The 25,712-nt window shown below is 44.1% G+C and overlaps 1 protein-coding gene across 1 annotated transcript in view; it reads right to left on the bottom strand.

Annotated features, from left to right (window-relative positions):
• Positions 1 to 18,901: 18,901 nt before the first annotated feature.
• Positions 18,902 to 25,712, bottom strand: part of RNF4 (ring finger protein 4) — a 68,395-nt gene continuing 61,584 nt past the window's right edge. The window contains exon 9 of the mRNA XM_069744862.1: positions 18,902 to 19,737. Coding sequence (XP_069600963.1) covers positions 19,588 to 19,737 — 150 coding nt within the window. The 3' untranslated portion in view covers positions 18,902 to 19,587. The remainder of the gene's footprint in view (positions 19,738 to 25,712) is intronic.

The following is a 25,712-nucleotide window of genomic DNA, read 5'->3' as shown; positions in this document are numbered from 1 at the left end:
AACAGATAGCTGACGATTCAGTGGCTTGATCGGCAGGTATCAACAGACGTGAAGTCTCCTATAGGGCAACGATACCTGACAGGTATACGTAGGACTGACCTCACCGGCTCCACTTACCTCTCATTGCAGAAGTAAGCGGAACAGGAATACTCCTTTAATGTTCAACACAGTAATAGTGAAACACTTTTCTTTTCCATGGAATAACATATCTGAAGCACCTCTTTTTTTTTAATATAACTCCAAAGTATGTCATCTCTTTGTTATCCCTCTTGAAAATCACACTCTGATCAGACTTCGATAAGGGTTTTGATCAGTGTGATCCAATTCTCTCGGACGAGGAGAAGATGGAGAACAAAATCTCTCCATCTTCTCCATTCTGTCAGTTCATGAAAATCGGACAGCACTGAGATGTCATACAAGTGCATTTTGATGTTTTCCATACACTCATTAACTGTCATGGCAGAGTGAAATCTGAATATCAGGTCAAATTCGGACATGCTGCATTTTTTTTTCCTTGAACAGACTCGGGACATTGGTCCGAGTGCGATTTGATGTTTTGTCGGATCATACTTAGACCGAAAATACAGTGGTGTACACCTGTCCTCACACTGGAGACACACCATATCGACAAAGTGGAATGGAAATTGTCCAGTGGTCAATTTTAGTATAATTTTCCAGGATAAATAACCAAGGAACAGCACAGAGTTCTGCAAAAAGATGGCTCAGTGTTGTTACTTCATTGGAAATGCATTCAGTTAAACAGACGTATCAGAAAAAGTTGATCTGTAACTTCCAAACCTACTAGCGCTAAATAATGATATACACACAGGAAACCCTACACCCAACCAAGTTTTCCATCATTTGTGGAGGAATGAGAGAGCCGTTGAAGCTGGCCGAGCTGTAGGTACCACCGCAAGCCCCAGAAGATCACTGGGGGCTGCCTCTCAAAACAAGAAAGCCGGCTGTGGTTCAGGTGATGCAGAGAGCGGTGGCCCATTGCTACATGGCTGGGGCCCCTACAGTGTCAAGGGCTGGGTCATGTGCCAGGGAACAGAGTCTACAGAAAGTAGATGAAGGTTGTCCCCGGGATTCCCTGAAGAAGAGGAAGAGAGTACAGACACGGGATGAGCTAAGAGATATTAATAATAGAGAAAATGCTGTCAGGAGTTGGAAGTTTGAATGGGCCATGTTGTGCTAGTTGCACCCGAGTTCTAAGAGCCCAAAGCTCCGATGGATCTAGGACCCACGAATCTGGGACTCCCCTACAATAATGGCCTCGGACGGCCAAATTTGTTTTCCCATTCCCAGTTTTGTTGCGAGTGTTGTGCATTCCCCTGGTGGAGTAGGGAGCCACTGGTGGGTCCTACACCATCAGTACAGGACTGAACCATATCCAGTAAGGGATATACATCTAAGGGACTGTGTCCCCATACTATGGATTAATGGGGAACAATTTACTTTACCCCTCATGGACTGGGACCTTACCACAAGGATCAATGTTGGGGGAAGGGAGGGATGTATGACCCGATGTACCGGTTGGGTTGAAATTGTTTTAAGGGACTGTATTGTTGGCCTAAAGGCCATTGTTTGGTAAAATGAAACGAACCTGATGGACTGGTTCCAGGTTAGGAACACTGCAACATGGACTCGGATAGACGTAAGGGTCCTAACCGAGGGGACCGGTCTACACAAAGCGGGAAGTAAAGGTCACGGGTCTAAGTAAAGTGCAGGAGAGTGTCCGGTGCCAACTGCTATTGATGATTGTAAGCTATGTACTGGAGTGTGTTGGTGTTTTATAGATTCCGGATGGTCAAAGATGACCATCGTTAAAGAAGGGTTGAAAGTAAGGATATGGACATGCTGCCCACATTTTCACCTTGAAGAAACAAGTTTGTTGTTGTTGAAGTGTGTGTAATCTGGCAATCTGACATGTAATGTAAAATGTAATAAGTGTTAATGACATCTAATGTGAACTGCGCTGTGTATTGTGATGTGCATTAGCTATGTGTACTTTGCCTGTAAGAATAATCATAGTTGATGTTTGGGACTAGCCCACAGTGGGAGGGGATGTTGAAAGGGAAAGTCATGGGAAGGCATATAGAGCTTGAAATGCATAATGAGTGAAGCACAAGGTCCAAGGTGTACAGTGCTGCATTCAAGGGTGATCCTAGATGAGAGGAAACTTAAGAGGAGGGATAGCGAGATCCTGAGGATAAGTGACTAAAAGAGACAGAGTGGCCTTCTGGAAATGGATCCTACAAGACTGAAGGTAACAGGCCTAAAGAGGACTGAATATGGGGGACTAGTGAAGAGTCCCGAGTGAAAGTTCCATGCACCAGTAGTGGAAAGTGGACGTGGAACCACAGAACAAGTGAAGGATGCTTGTTGATTAGGACAGTGTTAAAGCTGGGTTATGGCTAAGTAAGGAGAAACAGGAGACATAGAGATTCCTGGAATATACTACTTAGGAAGGAGACTGTGGAAAATGCTTCAAGTTGTAATGAAAACTTTCATAAGACTGTACCTGCCATCTCTTGTATATACCGTTCAAGTGAAGAGTTTATTCGTGAATGGTGGTCTCTCAAATTGAACTTTGAAACATCTGGTCCAGCAAACCCACAACAACGGTACATACGACCTGGATGAACATAAGGCTCTCACAGCACAAGTCAATACACACTTAGCCAGGACCTCCACTTTCATGTAACATGGAAGGGTACCATAAACGAATGCCTTGCCCATGGCTACTGCCCCACGCCACGTTACATCAACATAGTGTAATCCGATTTTCTCATCTGAGAAAATCAGAGCACATTGTGAGAAGATGAAGATCAAAATTTCTCCATCTTCTCTATTCTGTCAGTCCGTGGAAATTGGACTGCATTAAGAGGTCATCATAGCGCAATCCAATGTTTTCCACCGACTAATTGATTAGCATGGCCGAGTGCAATCACAATATTGTATCAAATTGTGGAGTGCTGTAATTTCTTTCTCGCACCATCTCCGTCCAAGGCAAGAATCGTACAGGTGGACAGGCCCACAGAATAAAATTGGTCCCAGTACCGTCCAATATTTTGTCGGTTCGCACTCAGACGGAAATACTGCCATGTGCACAAGCCCTTAGGACTCATACAGACAAGCAGACTATGACTCGACACAATTTTTGAGTTGTATTTTGCCATAATAGGCAACCCATACACTTATATGGGACCCAAATTGCAATGGCATTGCATTGGGGGCACAGGGCTGATTGCTCATGTTCCAAATTTTATGAGGGTTATAACATTTAGGATTAAGGCAATAAAATACATTAAAAAATGACAAAAGGTGTAATTAAAAATATAAAGTAAAAAAAATATATAGCAATTTATAACTTTATATTTTTTACATTTCATGTCAAATTTCAACAAAAAGCAGAAAAAAAATTAGATGATTAACAAGTAAACAATAATTTACTATTTTGCTAAAATACAATACACATGCTGTGGGAATATGGGGTTCAATGCAGGACTGGTGGAATGGACTCTGAGTGATAATGGTGCTCGTTTTAGAGGGTGCAAAATGCTTGCTTTCCCTTGGCACTGCCAACCCACACTGCACCACCATATACAGTACATCCATATACCTGCATTTCATATTGAATCCGAGAGATTTTACCATGCTGAGTGGGACATCATATTAGGGTCTATTAACACTGCGTGTCTTGAGGTTGTCAAGTCACCCTGGAAGACCTGGAGTTAGATGGTCACGTCGGATAATGAATTCCAGGTCTTCTATAGAGATGGTATGATTTGTGTCCTATATAAAATGGATTTAGTTTCCTCTGCTGTTGAAGAGGTCAACAACCCTTTCTATGGTGGTCAGAAACATGTAGCTCCATTTCAGCTGCTTCTGATCTGGTCTTTACCTCTTCCTATATAAACTGGTCAGACCTTCTTGTCCCTGCCGGTGAAAGATTTGTCTTCCTGTGCTGTGTGCTGAAGCTAAGTGGTTGGAGTAGAGTTGTTCTAGTAGTGATCTGTAGTTTTCTGTGGTACATGTGGGTTTTTCTCCTGATCCCTGTTCCCATTTAGTTGATTCTGCTCTGTCCCTATCCTCCTCCCTATTGTTGGTTGGTGCTTTTGTATGATGGAAGTTTTCTGTTATCCCTGTTTTGTCTTTGTGCTTTGTTTACCTTACATTTCTGTCCCATGCCGCATGGGGTGGGGAAGGGGACAGATAAGGGTTTAACAGGAGCACAGTAAGGTCAGACACTTGGGCCCCCATGGACAGTTTGAGGCCCCCTTCCTTATTGAACACTGTCACAACGTGACACAGCGCTTATGGCATTCAACAGGGAAATGTGAAATATGTATACACCGAAATGTGTATAGACTCAAGAAGCCTGACATGCCAGTAGGGCAGATTTCGCACCCATCTGGGTAGTATCGTTCAACTTGTATTTTTTATTATTATTATTTAACTGCATAAAAACGTGAAGGTGAATAAGGCTTAAAAAAAGGGATCTGGCAGAGAACATATGGTGCTCAATATGCTTTTTATACTGGGAGTCAATGAGTGATACATACATTTGCATGGCATACGGTTGCATATACTGAGAAATTTTCTCATTGCAAAACTTGAACGTACAGGACTGTGCAATAGTTTCAGGCAGGTGTGTAAAAAATGACGCAAAGTAAGCATTAGTGATGAGCGAATATACTCGTTACTCGAGATTTCCCGACAACGCTCGGGGTCCTCCGAGTATTTTTTAGTGCTCGGAGATTTAGTTTTCATCACCTCAGTTGAATGATTTACAGCTTTTAGCCAGCATAAGTACATGTGGGGGTTGCCTGGTTGCTAGGGAATCCCCACATGTAATCAAGCTGGCTAGTAGCTGTAAATCATCCAGCTGTGGCGAAAAAAACTAAACCTCTGAGCACTAAAAATACTCAGAGGACACCCGAGCGTTGTCGGGAAATCTCGAGTAACGAGTATATTCGCTCATCACTAGTAAAAATGCTTTAACATATAGAAGGGTTAATAGATAATTTTTTATTTTAGCAAAATGCAAAATGAATGAAGAAAACAGAAATCTAAATCATCAAAATTTGGTGTGAACATTATTTGCCTTCAAAACTGCATCAAAACATCACTATTTCTAGGTACTTGTCACTTGCACACAGTTTTGAAGGAACTTGTCAGGGAAGTTGTTCCAAACATACTGGAGAACTAACCACAGATCTTGTGTGTATGAGGCTTGCGTAAATCCTTCTGTATGTTCATGTGATCCCACACAGACTGGATGATGTGAAATCAGGGCTCCGCAAGGGCCGGATCATCACTTCTAGGACTCCTTGTTCTTCTTTACACTGAAGATCATTCATTTTGCTGCTGCTGTAAAACGTGATTTTTTTTTATGTGTGTAAAAAATGCATTAAAAAGTGTGCACATAAACTACCGTAAGTCTAGATTGACACGTGACATATTTAAGATTGTTTTTCTGCATGTAAAAATTCTCAGCATTTTATAATAGCAGCAAAGTGGCTCAGATTTGGACCGATAAAGTAGCAGATTTCTCTGATAAGATATATTACAAACTTATATATTACTATTGATTTTTTTTTTAATGCATTTTTATTTTCAATTAAATGACAATTACGAAGCTGCACCTTTTTCGTGCAGATTTTACCCATTCATTTCACTGGAAACCCTAAATCCGCAGGCTAAATCTCTGGCATGCCATCGTTTTGTTGCATTTTTATTTTGCCGCCAAGTTTCTGAATTAAAAAATGCACTTAAAAAATATGAATAAGTGTGAAAAATATGTGAAATCCCCTAAATTTACAGGTGATGGATTTTGTGCAGTTTTTTACTCAAAGACTAATGTTCAGAAAATAGGCAGCTTAATACGGTGCCTGGTCAGAAGATGAGATTTCATTAAATCTCATCTGGACACTGTAGATATTACCTGCCCGGTAAAGATTTTAAAATCTGAAGCATGTTAATTCTTTGTACAGATTCAGAGGCGGATTTTAGCTTTTGCAATGCAAAGTATGAAGTCTGTACAAATTCTGCAATTAAATGTAGTTAACATGTAATTATTACGTAATGTGCAAACTAAAGAGGTTTGATCGACCTTGTCTGCAGTCACTGAGCGCTCTGAGGATTCTTCAGTACCGGCACGTGATCGCAAGTATGTGATCTGCATATATGCGGTCACATGCTAACTAAAGGTGTGCGGCATCACTCAATGCAAAGGTATTGAGTGAGGCCTGACACGTCTAGTCGGAATGTGACCTGATATATGAAAATCGCATACTGCGTTCACATGACTACTGGCGCTGTGCAGTGCGTGCGCTGTGAGAATTCACAAGTCTGCAGTCACATAGAGTGACTGCAGATTTGTGCCCTAAAGCCAGACAACTCCTTTATGGGTGGACAATGAAGACGGTGCTGTTTTCTAAGCTTGCTGTGGTCTTTCATGGTCTTTCTAAGCAGCAAAGTCCTTGAGATCCGTGGAAGATGACTACAGCTGTCACAAGTGATGTGGTAATTGTAGACATTCCTAGGGTGGGGGGGATTTATTAGTCAGGAGTTTTCCATGGTAGAAATATTCTGCAATTCATCAACAGGCAAACTCCAGGAATCTATACAAATGCCTATGGATTATCAATGGTCTTCAACCCCGGTCGTCTCCTGCAGTTTTAGCCCCATGGATCACAACTGCCCTGTGTAACCCCAACGCGGAGCTCTACGATCATGGCTCATTCCACAATGTGTGCTCTAGCTTAGCGGGACAGAGTCAATGCTATTGATCCAACATCTCCCCGGAGGTAGCATCACTCAATAGAAAGTGATAGATAAATATGAGTTGCGTGGAGATTTCCTGCCATCTGCTCCATCGTTCTCAGCTAGTCATTCGAAAGCTGTATATACAGTTTTGCATAACATTGGTGGGATATCTGCCATATTAATGCAGGAAATCCCTGGAAGTATTCATGAACATCAGGATTTGTATTGCATTAGAAATATATACGGTATATATATTTTGTTACTTAAATGTTAAAGGGAAAAGGTGTCACCAGGTTTTCCCCATGTAAACTAAAACCATGCCATTTGAAGCCCTCTTACACAGCAGTCCAGCAATCTATGTGTAACCCCCCCTATAGGTCAGAAGAATATACCTTATATTATTATCCCATGCCGTAAGCTAATAGCCGCAGGTCAGTCTGATGAGTGACGCTGGTCGGCATCCAGCAACTTCTCAATCCCAGCAATAGCCGACTTTATTGCTTTGATTGACGTGGATGATGTCATCTACAAAGAAGCATGCCCCCATAATAGCATTGACAAACAGTCTGCTCTCCTCACTGCAAAGTGATGACTTATGATGGAGCACAGCAGACCTGAGTGTGGTTAAAAGGCTTATCTGGGACACTTTTTTTCCCTGTCCTGTGACGATCTCTGCTGACCCATAGTAGTAACAAACCACTCCTGCTGGCGATTCCCATGCTTCTTTTGACAGAGCAGTTACGTCTCTTCTGCTCTGTTGACCAGGTATCATGTTGATTGACAGTTGACTCAGCCAAATGCAGTGAGGAGCCGGATATGAATCAACATAACATTGGCAGGAACGCCCCTGTCGACAGAGCAAAGTGGAAGATAGGCTGCTCTGTCGACGTTACATCACAGGAAGCAGGAGAATCACTCAGTCCATAACCGCTCTGAGCTTGGAAAAATCCTTGCAGGGCAGCACTGGCAGGTAGTTAGCAACTAGCTGCCAATAACTTATTAGTCATAAAGGAAAAAAAAAGTCCCGGATAACGTTTTCAACTAACAGCTTTCAGTTCTCTTCTACATCAGTGTGGGGGGAAGGGCAGTTCTGCATAGTTAGTCTCATTACCAACACTTCTAGTAGATCTCTTCTCATAATGCTGCCTGCTCTGCCAATCATAAGCAGGTAAAGATCACGCTTCAACTATAGCTTAGATCAGGCTCAGTGTGAGACATAATGACAAAGTCTGCTCTCCTCACTGCAGTGATTACATGTCCAGGAACACAGCAGACCTGAGTGTGATAGCTTTCATCTCCATCAGTCGGTCCGGTGAGGTGCAGTACAGCAGCGTTGGCAGCACTACACTTCCTTTTGTAATACTAATATGTATTCATTCCTGTCAATGAAGCGCATTTTAATTTGAGAGGAAAGCTACTAGAAGTATCTGTAGTGAAACTCAACTTCTACAACACTGCTCCCCCCCACACTGACTGCTGAAGATATTAGTTAACCACACTCAGGTCTGCTGTTCTACAGCACATTTCATCCATCTGCAGTGAGGAGAGCACACTATTTGTCAGTGTTGTTGGAGCGCCCGCCAGGACCGTGGGGTACTCGGAACCAGGCCGGTTCAGTTCTTAAAGGAGTGGTCACAGTGGCAGTGACCCAGTCCGTGGCTCTGGGTGAATAGGTCTATGGAATTAAAGTCTATGGTAGTAGTGTTCGTGATGCTACCTGTGGTATTCGGTCAGGGATGACCGACGCTGCTTAAAGGGGTCCTCTGAGGGTGATCGTACTGCCGCAAGGATGGTTTGGCTTCCCACAGGTGAAGCTGGGTCCCCAGGGCTCCCGATGTAGTAGGCAAAGATGGTGTAGTGCCAGAAAGAATTAGAGGACACAAGGTTGCAGTCTTTTTACCTTTTACTGGTACAAGGCAGCTACAGTCCAGGGTATGGATCACAGGTACTGATATCGTCCGGCCAGCCTGGAAGCGATTCAGAGATCCCCTAGCCTGGTGGGGGTTGGAAGCCTTTCTTTCTGCGCTGTGTTGTAGTCCCCTGCTGCCTAAGGCTTCACACAAGGTCCTCACTTTCTCTCTGTCCCTTTGAGTAGAACACTACCCGCATGGCAGGCAACTTGAGCCTTTTTACAGGTGTCTCTCATGATGACTCCAGGCTCTATGTGCTGCTGTACCTTCGGGTATTAATGGTGGACAGGTGACTTGCAATCTCCTGTGCGCCCGTCTCTGCTGTGGGGCATAGAGTTACCCCCACAACCTCGGTCTTCCGGCCACTGGTTACTTGCGCTTCAGCGTGGAGGGAGTTCAGTTGCAGCTCCCCTTCAGCTTTTCACTCTCCTTTGCTTCTCTTCCCTGTCAGTCTCCTACAGACTGCTCTGTCCCTCACTCTTCTTCCAGGAGCTGCAGAACCCCTTGTCTGCACACCCCAGCATTCCACTCCTTAGACTTTCTGACTAACTCCTCCTCCAGCCAGAATATATCTAGGGAAGCCACCCACAAACTGGATCAGAGCTCCCCCTTCTGGCCTGGAGTCAGAACAGTGTTGTAAGTACTTGTTACCTGTTAAAGGGATCCTTCCTTGCTTCCAGGCATGGCATCACCCTCACCCTAAGGAAATACCACTGTAACAATCAGTTACCTGGGGTGTTACACTATTATGGGGGGTGTCCTTCTTTCCCCAGTCTGTTGCTGCCTGCTGATAACTGGTCAGATTTAGAAAGAGGTGAAACGTACACCCCTTCAGTGAAATCTCTTCAGTACGGCCCACATGGCATTAAACAGCTTTTTTTTCAAGCTGCCAAATATATTGATTGCTAATATCTTTACAATGGAGAGGGAAAATAAAAAAAAAAGTTTTATTTTGCTCTGCAGATGTGTCCAGTTCAACATGAAAAATTTATGACATGTCCTCTTTTAATATGTTGCTTTTAGTTTATGTGGCAGAAACATAGTGTCAGTTTCCCTTTGAATATACAGTGACGTTTAATCTATTACCTAGATATTTTTTGCTGTTTTTTTGGGAGTCGCCAATATGCAGGCTGTCAAAGCATGCTGGACGTTGTAGTTTCTCAACAGCTTGAACACCATATGTTTATTTCTGGGGATGGTTAGATTGCCCAGGTCTCGTCTGGAGGAAAGGTGGACTCGATCAATATTGTCAGCCTGCAGTGATTTTAGCTACACAAATATCAATATTTCTGTTACAACAAACACATAAAGAACAGATAGAAGCACAAAGAACAAACACACACACACTGTGCCTGGTGTACCAAGCAAGGTCCATAATGGCATGGTTGGGTGATATTGGTGCGGCAGAACTTGACTGGCCCAGACAGTGTCCTGCTCTACCTACACTACTCCAAATAAAAATCATAAATGGTTCTCTGGGCGTTTAACATTGTGGACCTATTATACGAGCAGCTTTGCAGCACATTTCGAACAAAGCTGATAACAGATGATCGGTGGTGGCACATTGTCTCGCTCAGTGAGCATCGCCTTACTACGGTTTGTATGTGTAAACAGGCTACTAAATGGCTGCCAGTGGGCATATCGTGCCACTGGTTGGTCCACATAAACAGACCATTAGATGAGAACAAAATGAAGCATCAATGGCCAATAGAAACCAAATGCATCAACCAGTAGTGTTCTGTATCCCAAATCACCCCAAAAATGAAAGTAAAATGAATACATAAAATGAGATCACAGAAGTATCCAACTTCCATAAATTTCATCACGGCAGCTCATCTTGTAACTTCACGGTGTGTATGGTCCTACACTCCTCACAATGTCTGGCGATGCTCCCGATGAGACGATCCCCCAAGAACTGGATCAGGGTATCAGCGGCTCCTGGACTGTGTGTTGCACTACGTGGTGTTATTGGATGCAGGGATACAGTATATACCAGAAGTTTTCAATTTGATTCAGGTCTGGGGAACATGAGGATCAATGTCTTTGGCTACACACTCTTGCCACATGAGCCCACTTGTTGTCCTGCACCAGGAGGAACCTAGTGTAAGGACTGACAATGGCTCTGAGGACTTCACCCTGGTACCTAACAGCAGTTAGGCTATCACATGGAGGTTTGTGTGACCCTCCAAGTACATGTCTCCCCAAACAATCATTGATCCACTACCAAACCGGTTATACTAGGTGATCCTGCAGGCAGCATGACATTGACCATGGCATCTCCAGACTCTCTCACATGTACTCCGTGTGAACCTGCTTTTGTAAAGAGAACAGAGCACCAATGGTGGATCTCCCTATTCTGGTAATTTCTGGCAAATGCCATTTGGGCTGCACGGTGCTGTACAGGTACCTACAACCGGGCCTCATGCCACCCGCATGGAGTCTGTTCCTGGCATGTTTGGCCACACTCGAAGTTTTTTGTAAGGTTTTGGCGATGCTCCTCCTGTTCCCCCTTACATAAAGGCGCAGTTCTGTTGCTGATTTGATGCCCTCTCCAGCTTTCTGTGTCCTGGTATCTGTCCTTACTCCTGAAATTGTGCTGGGAGCTAAAGCAAATCTTTTTGCGATGACATGTATGGAGGTGCCACCCTGGAAGAGCAAGACTACTGGGAAGTCTGAATAGGCTGAAGGTACTGTTACTAGTAGTGATGAGAACAATAGCAAAACTACATAAGAATTAGGAAGAGTCATTGTCTACGACCACCCTTCACTTTTTAGGGTTTGTCCAGCTTTTCCTCTCCAATGTACCTGTTGTCACTTTTATTAGCACCAAAGCCGATGAAATACAGTGAATATAATAAGTCTACGCACCCCTATAAAAATGCCAATTTTTTTGTCATGTAAAAAAAAAAAAATCAGACTAACAAGAATAATTTCAGAACTTTTTCTTTCCCCCTTTAATGTCACCCATACTCTGTACAATTCAGTTAAAGAATAGACATTAAATCTTTTCAGGTGGAAAAAAGAGAAATGACTAATATAATGTGGCTGCATAAATATGCACACCCATTGACTAATACTTTGTTGAAGTACCCTTCGACAACCTTCAGTCTTTTTGGGTCAGAATCTATCAGTGTGGCACATCAAGAATTGGCAATCTTGGTCACCTCTTCATTGCAGTAGCACCAAAACTGTCAGATTGCAAGAGACTCTCCTGTGTACAGCGCCCTCTTCTGGCCACACTAACTTTCAACTGGATTCAGATCTGAGCTCTGGCTGCGCTATTATAAAAGTGTTATTTTCTTCTGGCCAAGCCATTCTTTTGTTGATATGAAGGTCGCTTCACTGTGGGTATGGTGTTCTTTTGGTAATGCTGTGTTGGCTTTGCACCAAACATACCTTTTGGAATAATGGCCAACCATAGTCTCTTCAGACCAGAACATGTTTTACCACATGCCTTTGTCACACATGAAGTTGGTTTTAACAAAACATGACCAGGCTTGGATGTTTGTTTTTATCTTGGAACTAGCTGAAGAGCCCGGCGTTGCCTGGGCATAGTAAATATCTGTGGTTAGTTATAGCACCTCACTTGTCTTATTTTCCCATCACGCCTCTCATTTTCCCAATCACATCTTTCATTTTCCCCCTCACATCTCTCATTTTCTCCCTCACACCTCTCATTTTCTCCCTCACTCCTCTCATTCCCCCCTAACACTTGTCATTTCAACCTCACATCTGTCATTTTCTGATCACTCCACTATTTTTCCTCACTCCTCTCATATTGCACTCACACCTTTTCATTTTCACCTCACACCTCTCATTTTCACCTCATCACCTCAGTATATACATGTTTGTCATCTCCCTTATATATAGTATACATCTGTATGTCATCTCCTGTATATAGTATATACCTGTATGTCATCTCCCCTCTACATAGTATATACCTGCTGTGTGTCATCTCCCCTATATATAGTATATACCTGAATGTCATCTCCTTCTGTATATAGTATATACCTGTATGTCATCTCCCCTCTACATAGTATATACCTGCTGTGTGTCATCTCCCCTATATATAGTATATACCTGAATGTCATCTCCTTCTGTATATAGTATATACCTGTATGTCATCTCCCCTCTACATAGTATATACCTGCTGTGTGTCATCTCCCCTATATATAGTATATACCTGAATGTCATCTCCTTCTATATATAGTATATACCTGTATGTCATCTCCTCCTGTATATAGTATATACCTGTGTGTCATCTCCCCTGTATATAGTATATATCTGTGTGTCATCTGCTCCTGTATATAGTATATACCTGCATGCCATCTTCTATATATAGCATATACCTGTATGTCATCTCCTCCTGTATATAGTATATACCTGTAGGTCATCTTCTCCTGTATATAGTATATACCTGTGTGTCATCTCCTCCTGTATATAGTATATACCTGTATGTCATCTCCTCCTGTATATATATGTACCTGTATGTCATCTCCTCCTCTATATAGTATATACCTGTGTGTCATCTCTCCTGTATATAGTATATATCTGTGTGTCATCTACCCTGTATGTAGTATATACCTGTGTGTCATCTCCTCCTGTATTAGACCTCGTTCACACGTTATTTGCTCAGTATTTTTACCTCAGTATTTGTAAGCTAAATTGGCAGCCTGATAAATCCCCAGCCAACAGGAAGCCCTCCCCCTGGCAGTATATATTAGCTCACAAATACACATAATAGACAGGTCAAGTGACTGACAGCTGCCGTATTTCCTATATGGTACATTTGTTGTAGTTTGTCTGCTTATTAATCAGATTTTTATTTTTGAAGGATAATACCAGACTTGTGTGTTTTAGGGTGAGTTTCGTTTGTCAAGTTGTGTGTGTTGAGTTGCGTGTGGCGACATGCATGTAGCGACTTTTGTGAGATGAGTTTTGTGTGGCAACATGCGTGTAGCAACTTTTTGTGTGTCGAGTTGCATGTGACAGGTTAGTGTAGCAAGTTATGTGCAGCAAGTTTTGCGCATGGCGTGTTTTGCGTGTGGCGAGTTTTATGTGTGGTGCCTTTTGAGTATGTGCAAGTTTTGTGTGAGGCAACTTTTGCATGTGTTGCAACTTTTGTGCATGTGGCAATTTTTCCGCGTGTGCAAGTTTTGCGTGTGGCGAGTTTTCCATGGGGTGAGTTTTGCACTTGTGGCGAGTTTTGCAAGAGCCTAGTTTTTGCATGTGGCGAGTTCTGCGCGTGGCGAGTTTTGAGTGGCGACTTTTATGTGGCGAGGTTGGTGTATTTGTGGTGAAATGTGTGCTGAGGGTAATATGTGTTCAAGCACGTGGTAGTGTGTGGCGCATTTTGTGTGTGTGTTCATATCCCCGTGTGTGGTGAATATCCCATGTCGGGGCCCCACCTTAGCAACTGTACGGTATATACTCTTTGGCGCCATCGCTCTCATTCTTTAAGTCCCCCTTGTTCACATCTGGCAGCTGTCAATTTGCCTCCAACACTTTTCCTTTCATTTTTCCCCATTATGTAGATAGGGGCAAAATTGTTTGGTGAACTGGAAAGCACAGGGTTAAAATTTCACCTCACAACATAGCCTATGACGCTCTCGGGGTCCAGACGTGTGACCGTGCAAAATTTTGTGGCTGTAGCTGCGACGGTGCAGATGCCAATCCCGGACATACACACATACATACATACACACACACACACACACACACACACACACATACACATTCAGCTTTATATATTAGATGAAAAGGCTTTCGTCTTGCCATCATACCCCAGAGGTCAGACATAAGAAGAATACAGGAGTGTTGTCCCATGCATTACTTGACAGAAATTCCTGTAGTTTTGTTGTAGGCCTCTTGGCAGCCTCCCAGACCAATTTTCTTCTTGTCTTACCATCAATTCTGAGAGACGTCCAGTTCTAAGTAATGTCACTGTTGTGGCAAGTTTAAGCCACTTCTTGATGACCGTCCTCACAGTAGGCCATGGTAGATCTAATGTCTTGGATCCCTTTACTGTGTTGTAAGCTGTTAAGGCCCATGGCTATTACAGTAAAATTCAACTAAGAAAATGAAATGAAAATCCTACTAGAATAGGTATACTTTTTATGGAGTTAATCAGAATCCCTGTAAATGATGGTAGCTGTGCACTGACTATTACTTGGCATGAGTTTAAATGTGACTGGCTAATTCTGATCACAACCACATACCCAGTTACAAGAGGGTTTTCACACTAGCGTCGGATTCGGCCCATCGCATTGCGTCGGGCCGAGATTCTGACGCTAGCGTTTGATGCGCCGCACAACGGGTGCAGCGGATGCATTTCTCCGGCGCATCCGCTGCCCCATTGTGAGGTGCGGGGAGGTGGGGGCGGAGTTCCAGCTGCGCATGCGCGATCGGAAAAAGCGGTCCGTCGGCAGCAAAAAACGTTACATTCAACGTTTTTTGCTCCCAGCGATCCGCCACAACCGTCGCACGACGGTTGCGACGTGTGTCAATACGTTGCAATGCGTCGGTAATGTTACTCTATGGGGCAAAAACGCATCCTGCAAACAACTTTGCAGGATGCGTTTTTTCCCCTAAACAACGCATTGCGACGTATTAAAAAAAACGCTAGTGTGAAAGTAGCCTAATACAACCACATGATTTAATTTTTTTTCTCCCCTTAAAATAATTTGTTTGCTTCTCTGCTGAATTGTACAGAGCGGTGGACAATCAGTATCGGATGTATTTAATCATATTTAAGAAGTTGCAGTCACAAGACTGGGCTGGAGCAGTGCTGATAAAAGGTGAAGACAGTGGCAGGTAAGAATAAAACCTAGGTCAGGGACCGGAGATTGGAAACGCCACTCCACCGCTGAAAAAAAGAAATAAAAAATGCTGGAGTGGTGCAATAAAGGTGTATGGCAGACCCTTTATTCTGAGTATTGTGAAGTTCCTAACAGAAAGTAATACTCTAATTACTATACCATTAATTCTAATTGTGGAGAAAAAAAACAACAAATCACTGATACTAATAATGTACCGATGTATCTAGCGCTAATGAACACTGGTATTGTGTTATCGCTATTTGAGAAGCTCAGCCATCCATTAATCTTGTAATTTAGGCATGAAGCGACATACATTGAAAGGTGCACTGGGAACAACAGGGAATTAAACAATTACATGATATATACCGTATTTTTTGGACTATAAGACGTACCTAGGATTTAGAGGAAATTAGGAGAGCAAAAAAAAAAACTGAAGCAAAAAATGTGGTCAATTCTGTACTTAACATCACCTATCCTGGTAAACATGGTCCCCTCATCCTTTTATGCATGGCCCCATCCTTATTCTGGTATGATTGGCCCCATCCCAGTCCTGGTATGCATGGCCCCATTCTTATTCTGATATGATTGATTGATTGGCCCCATCCCAGTCCTGGAAGCCAAGGCCCCATCATAAAAGATTAAGAAAACAAACCTTTACTCTTACCTTCCTCCGCGCCCTCGCAGTCGAAGCATCCTGCTCTGGTGCAAGCAGCTGCTTAATGCTTGTAAGCAGCGCATGGCAGGGACATCATGAACTGCTTACAAGTAGAGCACAGCTGACTGAATACTCACCGGGTGTTCATCAGAGATCGCGGTGAGTATCCATTCCTCTTCAGTAGCGTGCACTGTCAGCAGCCTGCTTGCTGCCAGCGGTCACAAGTGCCGATACTTAAAAGAAATGAATATTCTGAATACTGATCCTCACTGCGATCTCTGATGAAAACCCAGTGAGTATTCCGGTAGCTATGCTCTGCTTGTGAGCAGGATGCTGCGACTGCAAGGGAGCGGAGGAAGGTACGGCTAGGTTCACATTGCGTTAATGGGTTAACGCTAACGGACTGCGTTGCACGGAGAAAATGTCGCAATTAACGCCGTGCAACAGGTCCGTTAGCGCACCCATTGACAGCAATGTGATTTTTAGCTGAAGCGCATCGCTAGCGCATGCCATTTTCGGCACGCGCTAGCGATGTGCCGTTCTTTTATGACGGACCTCGGAGGCTGCTTGCAGCGTCCGAGGTGCGTCTGAGGCCCGTTCCTCAGTAGCGCAGATCGGGGATCTGCGCTAGCGGGGAGGGAGAACGCCGACCCTACAGAAACATTGCGTTAGCACAATCCACTAGCGCTATGCGCTTAACGGATTGCCCTAACGCAATGTGAACCTAGCCCAGAGGTGTCAAACTGCATTCCTCAAGGGCCGCAAACAGGTCATGTTTTCAGGATTTCCTTGTACTGCACAGGTGATAATTTAATCACCTACACACAATGATAACAGCACCTTGTGCAATGCTAAGGAAATCCTGAAAACATGACCTGTTTGCGGCCCTTGAGGAATGCAGTTTGACACCTCTGACCTAGCCTAAGGGTAAAGTTTTTTTTTTTTTTTAATCTTTTATGATGGGGCCATGGATACCAGGACTGGAATGGGGCCACTCATACCAGCAAGGGGATGGGGCCAACCAATCATACCAGGAACTGGATGGGGCCAGTCAATCATACAAGCAAGGGGATGGAGCCAATCATACCAGGATGCCAGGAAGAAATGAATATTCATTGCCCTCCACGCCCATTGGCGTGGAATGCAGTGCATACTCATTTCTCTTTAGCAGCGGGCACAGGAGTTAGCCGGAACCGCCAGCTCCTGCATCTGTGACCCGCTGCTCCTCCGATACCGCTCCGCCACCTCAGCCAGAGCCAATATATCCAGACTATAAGACGTACCCCCATTATCCTCCACATTTTGGGAAGAAAAAAGTGAGTCTTAAAATAGTCCGAAAAATATGGTGTGTATATATATATATATATATTGTAGCGTGTGCCCCAAATCCCTGAAGAGGATCCCGGTCAGAGGCAGAGTAGGCTAAATTTATTGCCATTCTAACCCATCTAGCGATTGTGGACTTAGTAGCACTTTTACCACTATTTGGGCCTTGGAAAAGAATAAACATGGCAAACGAATTCCACCAGTGACTTGTTACTTCTAGATATTCAAGGAGACAACTTCTGACATCCAAGGAATGAAAAAGTATTTCACCTTGGGTTTTTAGCTGGTCATAAAAAGATGAAAGAATTATTTCCTGGCCCCTGTGAATCCTAGAATATACTTTAGGAAGGAATGTTGTGTCAAGTCTTAATATTACACTATTCTCCAAGATATTGGAGGATACCTGCACCTTTAGAGTGCCAGTGGAGAGGCCTCTCTCCAGTCCTTTCTGAAAACACTAACACTTCTGAAATGGGAATCTGTTGTTGTTGGGTAGACATATCTCGACCAGAAAATTCTAAAAACTTATTACATCCATCCATTGTTTCTCTGTTTAGCAGGTCCCAGGAAACTCTTTGGTGTTCACCATTTCACGCATGTATGGCCATCTTACCTTCGTAGGGAGGACCCCTGGGTTGGTTCCACGGAGTTGCTGCTGGAGCAAGTTGGAAGTTAAATGTCAGGATAAGTCACATCGGGAGTAGTACAACCCACAATCAGTGGCACACACAAATATAACATGGAGGTTTTAAATAGAGCACCATGCACCTCTATTGATCACCAAACCATGCAGTCCGCTGAGGACACCAGCACGGCCCTCTCTGCTGGCACAATGCAATGGCGCTGGAGCTATGTGCAGTCCATCACTCACATTACTGTTGAAGCCAATTACGTGAATGACTAAAGTGCCATAATTGCTGCCGGTTCGGAGAAGGATTTAATAAGAGAGTAACGGTTATAACATTAACACTTTTCCAACTTTATTTTCCAACTTTAATTCTCGGAGCTATGTTCATAGACCATTACATACTCCAGGTTGTGATAGAGTACAACCCTAAGTGGCAGGGGACCTGTACACAGAGTCTTGAAGGGGGTTATCCCATAAACATTTAACCCCTAAGCACAAAAATATTTATACATGTATGATCTTTGGAGGTTTTGTAGCTGAAATCTACACAGATCCCGAGAACAGCGGGCCCAAATTACCCTTCGTGAATGGAGCAGTATTCAGACATGATCACCGACACTTAATTGCACAGGGTACTTAGGGCCCACCGTCAGCGTCATCATGGGGGTCCCAGTGGCCAGACACTCGGGGTTCATGGCATATGTTCTAATGGAATAACGTCTTTCACTGTGTGTACAGCTATCCTGCTTCACCTGGACCAGTGGCAAGTACAAAAAAAATGCAATAAATGTGATTCTGAGAAATGTCACTTATATTCTCCAATTTAATCAAATTTTATTTGCCAAATATATGGCACTAAAGATAAAAACTTAATATCCCTGTAAATGACCAAAATTATCAAACTTTTACATGAAGTGAAACTGTTAAAGATCACAACTTACTGATGATCACCAAAAGTTAATTAACATAAGCAATTTTTTCCCATTTCATTTGCAAAAAAGCAAAATATGGCTATTACTCGGTGATGCCTCATGAAAAAAAAACAAAAAATAAACACTACCTCAAGGCAATAGGTACCCATGAGTATGTCTGGTAGCGCTGGCTTCTCTGCTATGGCTGAAAGTTTATGAAAATGTTATTGCCCACGATTAAGCAGCTACTCGTCACACACACAAGAGACAGCTCTGGGGTTCCCCGAGACTAACTCTCCAAAAGCAGCGCCCCAGTCTTCGTGCAATCCACACATTCATGGACCGGTTATACCCTCAGTTCAAGGGAAGGTAATGCATAGTTTGCTCACCCAGCACCCAGATTTACTCTCGTCATAGGACCTGCAAATGTTTTAATAACCCAAAAAAAGCACAAATTCAAGAAGTACTTTGTGTTACTCCCAGCTTTACTGTGATCATCTCAGGGAGGTCTGAGGGAAAGCTGGAGAAGGTAGTGCACCATGGAAGGAAGCTCCTGACCAACAAATCAGATGTAGATCGGGTGATACTGTTTAGCGGTCAGCTTTTGCCGGCAGGTTGGACACTTTGCCATACTTTTAATGGAGTCTCGGAGGCACTGACTACAGAAAATGTGACCACATTTGGTAGAAACGATGAGACGTCCACTCTGTACAATCTATGAGAGAGGTGAGAAAAAAAGTGAAGTCAAGTGGAGAACATCCAAGAGAAAAGGATACAATGAAAAAAGAACAATGTATAAGTGTTGCCCACCTAAAATGACACCATAAATTTGTGATATTAAAGTGTGAGTATCATTTTCAGAAAGATTACCATATTTTTTGGACTATAAGACGCACCGTACCATAAGACGCACCCCAAATTTGGGGTGAAAATTGCAGAATTTTATATATATATATATATATATATATATATATATATATATATATATATATATATATATATATATATATATATATATATAAAGATGGGGGTCCGTCTTATTGTCCGAATTTAAGATATCTTACCTGAGGGCTGGCGGTGGCAGAGCAGGGTCACAAGAGGCATGGTGTCAGCAGAGGAGCGGTGATGCTGAGGCGCGGTGGGCGGTACGGTGTGCACCTGAGCAGGGTCCCTTCCTGCCTAGGTGGGTGAGGCCATGGCCTGGTGTCCATGGGGGAATTGCGGCAGTGCTGTGGCGGCGGCAGATGTGTGGTCACTTCCTCAGGTGAGGTGACGCTGCGGCCCGGTATCCAAGCTGAGCAGCAGAGCTGTGTTAATCACCAGTTTCTCAAAATGAAGCCGAGATCTCAATCTGCGAACTCTGCTTCAAGAAAATGGCCGGGCGATCTCTATCTGCGCACGCGCGGCCATTTTCCTGAAGCCCCAGGAAGCAGAAAACTCAATATGCACACGTGCGGCCTCAGGAAGATGGCCACCGCCACCGAGAAACCCTTGACTCACCCAGCTCTGCTGCTCACCTTGGATACCGGGCAGCGGTGTCACCTCACCTGTGGAAGGGACCCTGCTCACCGCGCCTCATCATCCCAGCACCTCTGCCGCCGCCACACTGTCGGTAAGCCTGCACCCCCCATTTTCCTCACTATTTTTGGGGGGGAAAAGTGCGTCTTATACTCGGAAAAATATGGTATATATTATATATATTTTGGAATGATGCTCAAAATCAAAGCGGAAAATGAAGTTACAGGCTCATCCAACTTCAGTGGAAATGCCTCAAGACAAGGAAATGATGCCCAGTAGTGTATGTGGCCTCCACGTGCCTGTATGATCTCCCTACAATGCTTGGGCATGCTCCTGATGAGGCGGCGGATGGTCTCCTGAGGGATGTCCTCCCAGACATCGAGAAGAGCACCAGTCAACTCCTGGACAGTTCATGGTGCAACGTGATGTTGGTGGATGGTGCGAGACATGATGTCCCAGATGTGCTCAATCGGATTCAGGTCTGGGGAATGGGCGGGAGAGTCCATAGCTTCAATGCCTTCATCTTGCAGGAACTGCTGACACCAGCCACATGAGGTCTGGCATTGTCCTGCATTAGGAGGAACCCAGGGCCAACCGCACCAGGATATGGTCTCAAAAGGGGTCTGAGGATTTCATCTCGGTACCTAATGGCAGTCAGGCTACCTCTGGCGAGCACAAGAAGGGCTGTGTGGCCCTCCAAATAAATGCCACCACACACCATTACTGACCCACTGCCAAACTGGTCATGCTGAAGGATGTTGCAGGCAGCAGATCGCTCTCCACGGCATCTCCAGACTCTGTCACATTTGCTCAGTGTGAACCTGCTTTCATCTGTGAAAAGCACAGGGTGCCAGTTGCGAATTTGCCAATCTTTGTGTTCCGTGGCAAATGCCAAGCGTCCTGAACGGTGTTGGGCTGTGAGCACAACCCCCATCTGTGGACGTCAGGAACTCAGACCATCCTCAGAGTCGGTTTCTAACCGTTTGTGCAGACACATGCACATTTGTGGCCTGCTGGAGGTCATTTTGAAGGGCTCTGGCAGTGCTCCTCCTGTTACTCCTTGCAAAAAGGCGGAGATAGAGGTCCTGCTGCTGGGTTGCTGCCCTCCTATGGCCCCCTCCACTTCTGGTGTACTGGCCTGTCTCCTGGTAGCGCCTCCAGTCTCTGGACACTATTCTGACAGACACAGCAAACATTGCCACAGCTTGCATTGATGTGCCATCCTGGATGAGCTGCACTACCAGAGCCATTTGTATGGGTTGTATAGTAGTCTCATGCTAACCACGAGTGTGAAAGCACAACCAACATTGAAAAGTGACCAAAACATCAGCCAGAAAGCATTGGTACTGAGATGTGGTCTGTGGTCCCCACATGCAGAACCACTCCTTTATTGAGCGTGTTGGGATATTTGCCAATAATTTCCATCTGTTGTCTATTCCATTTGCACAACAGCATGTGAAATTAATTGTCAGTGTATATATATATATATATATATACACACACACACACACAACTCAAAATCTGTAGTAGCCCGCTCTATACAAATCCACAGTTCTCGCCCGATTTGGGTGAAATTTGGCATGCCCCCTCTCCACCCACAGGAGCAGAATACTGTGCACGTTAAATCTCGCTAGTGTCCCCCCGTCATGAGATTGAGGCCCCTGAAGTTAGACCCTATACATATAATGGAGAAATTTGAAGGTGAAAGTAAAAGTACTGAGGGGAAAACAACAGTTGTGACTGACAGTGACGGATTATAGCGACGGCGCCAAAGAGTCGCTGCTGAAGCGGCCGCACCACCACACAAATATTTCACAAACCCCATACAGACACCACACATACACCAACCCACAAGCACACCACCACACAAATAACACACCACACAAACACCAGACCACTCTAGACACACAACACAAATACCACAACACCACCTCATATAAATACCATATGCACACCACACACGCATGCAAACACACTCAGATGGATGCACCCTACGCACACGGACGAACATTACTGAGCAGCAGTATTGGTCAGACGAAAAATGCCTCGTAGTAAGATCGTCATTATTGCTTACTATACAGGGAGCTTTCATCACTGAAGCTGCTGAGGTAAAGTGAAAGCTGGGCTCTGATTGGTTGCTATGGGCAACTAGACAAGACTGTGAGGCGGTTTCCATTACTGAGATTTGAGCTCCTTCAGGTCATAGTAATACTGTGTGATGGCTGCTCTGTAGTTACTATTTGTCCTATTACATCTCTTATCAGTGCAAGTTGAATACTAAAGGGTCATAATACTAAGGACTGTTTTTTAAAATGCCGCCCATAAAATGACTATCTATTGGGAAAGTTCATCCAAAAGCTCAGAAAGCAAAATTGTGCCAAAGAGCTGAGACAAGTGAACAATGTGACTCCCAGCTTGAAAAGAAACGGAAAAAAAGTGGAAAATTTTTTTTTACTGTAGCACTCTGAAAATGTCAATTTCAGGGCTACACTGAAAATTTCACTTTAGCTACCATAACTAACAATTTAACATATTTTCCACCAGCGAAGCCACGGGGTATTCTACTACTATAATATATATAGTATATAAGGTGGCCCAATTCTAATGCATCGGGTATTCTAGAATATGTATGTCCACGTAGTATATTGCCCAGCCACATAGTATATTGCCCAGTCACGTAGTATATTGCCCAGCCACGTAGTATATTGCCCAGCCACGTAGTATATTGCTCAGTCACGTAGTATATTGCCCAGTCACGTAGTATATTGCCCAGCCACGTAGTATATTGCCCAGCCACGTAGTATATTGCCCAGCCACGTAGTATATTGCCCAGCCACGTATTGCCCAGCTACGTAGTATATAGCACAGCCCACGTAGTACGGTATATTGCCCAGCCACATAGTATATAGCAGAGCCACGTAGTATATTGCCCAGTCACATAGTATATTGCCCAGCACAGAGCCACGTAGTATAGAGACTTAAAAAAACAAAACAAAAAAAAAAACCATATACTCACCTATAGCCCGTTGAAGTCCTGCTATACTCACCCTCCGCCGCCTTTCTCGCTCCTCTCCACGCTCCCGGGACCGCTCCATTGCAAGCGGCAGCTTCCAGTCCCATCCCAGGGCTGGTGTGAGCAGGAACTATGATGACGTCGCGGTCACATGACCTTGACGTCACAGCAGGTCCTTGTCGCACACCAGCCCTGGAACGGGAGCGGAAGCTGCCGCTTGCAATGGAGCGGTCCCGGGAGCGTGGAGAGGAGCGAGAAAGGCGGCGGAGGGTGAGTATAGCAGGTTTTTTTGTTTTTTTTTTTAATTATTTTTAACATGACATATTTTTACTATTGATGCTGCATAGGCAGCATCAATAGTAAATAGTTGGGGACACACAGGGTTAATAGCAGCGGTAACGGAGTGTGTTACACCACCGGCCGTTACCGCTGCCATTAACCCTGTGTGAGTGGTGAGTGGAGGGGATTACGGAGTGGGCGGCGGGCAGTGAGTGCAGGGGAGTAATCGGACTGTGGCCGTCGCTGATTGGTCGTGGCAGCCATGACAGGCAGCTGCCGAGACCAATCAGCGAACGAATAACCGTAAGAGAAGGACAGACAGACAGACGGAAGTGACCCTTAGACAATTATGTATATAGATATATGTATATATATCTATCTATCTAATATATAAAGCTGAATGTGTGTGTGTGTCCGGGATTGGCATCTGCACCTTTGCAGCTACAGCCACAAAATTCTGCACAGTCACACGTCTGGACCCTGAGAGCGTCATAGGCTATGTTGTGAGGCGAAATTTTAACCCCGCGCGTTCCACTTCACCAAACAATTTTGCCCCTATCTACATAATGGGAAAAAAGTGAAAGGAAAAGTGTTGGAGGCAAATTGACAGCTGCCAGATGTGAACAAGGGGGACTTAAAGAATGAGAGCGATGGCACCAAAGAGTATATACCGTACAGTTGCTAAGGTGGGGCCCCGACATGGGATACTCACCACACACGGGGATATGAACACACACACAAAATGCGCCACACACTACCACGTGCTTGAACACACATACCACCCTCAGCACACATTCCACAACTCACATACACCAACCTCGCCACATAAAAGTCGAAACACAACCATTCAGGCAACAAAAAATAATAAATCCCCAGGACCGGATGGTATAACTAATGAATATTTGAAGTTATTCAACCAAATACTGTCCCCACATCTATTATTAGTCTTGCAAAAATATATTTGAAACGGGCAAAATACGAGAAGAAATGTTACAAGCGACTATAGTCCCCCTCCCCAAGCCAGGAAAAACGCCCGATCATCCAAGTAATTTCAGGCCAATATCCCTTCTAAATACTGACCTCAAGCTTTACTCCAAAATCTTAGCAAATAGACTCTCCGATGTAATCCCTTCCCTGGTGCACAGACAGACAGACATTGGACGGCACCAGCCGAATGATTGACCTCATCCATGTGCCAGGGAGGGATCGGGCGCCTTCTTTACTCCTATCCCTGGACGCGGAGAAGGCGTTCCATCGGGTGCATTGGGGATACCTGTTTGAGGTTCTGGCCAGATTCGGATTTACGGGTAATATTGCTAAAGCAATCACTAACTAATTACTAACGGGACGAGACAGGGGTGTCCGCTATCACCCCTTATATTCGCTTTGGTGATTGAGCCTCTAGCGGAGAAAATTAGAACACACTCGATGATATCAGGAATTCAGGTGAATAAAACGGAACACAAAATAGGTTTATTTGCTGACGACATCATTCTAGCGTTAACAAACCCGACAGAATCATTACCGGTAGCAATGCAAATAATCGCATCATATACTAAAATATCATATTATAAGCTGAACGTGTCTAAATGCCAGGTATTAAACCTAACCCCTTTCACAAAACACCCAAAAAACTTTGAGAATAAATACCCTTTTAAATGGGAAAATGACCATATTGAGTATTTAGGTATTCGGCTGACACTCTCAGCAGATAAAATGCTATCATTGAATTATGAGACTCTAAGGAAGAAAATCCAAACGGACATGTTACGCATGAAGAAACACGAACTATCATGGCTGGGCAGGATTGCGTCGGTAAAAATGTTAATTCTTCCACAAATACTGTATTTGTTCCGCAATCTCCCCATCATATTTCCAAT

The sequence above is a fragment of the Ranitomeya imitator genome, chromosome 1, assembly GCF_032444005.1.
Source record: "Ranitomeya imitator isolate aRanImi1 chromosome 1, aRanImi1.pri, whole genome shotgun sequence".
Lineage (NCBI taxonomy): Eukaryota > Metazoa > Chordata > Amphibia > Anura > Dendrobatidae > Ranitomeya > Ranitomeya imitator.
This window is presented reverse-complemented; position numbering and strand designations above follow the sequence as displayed.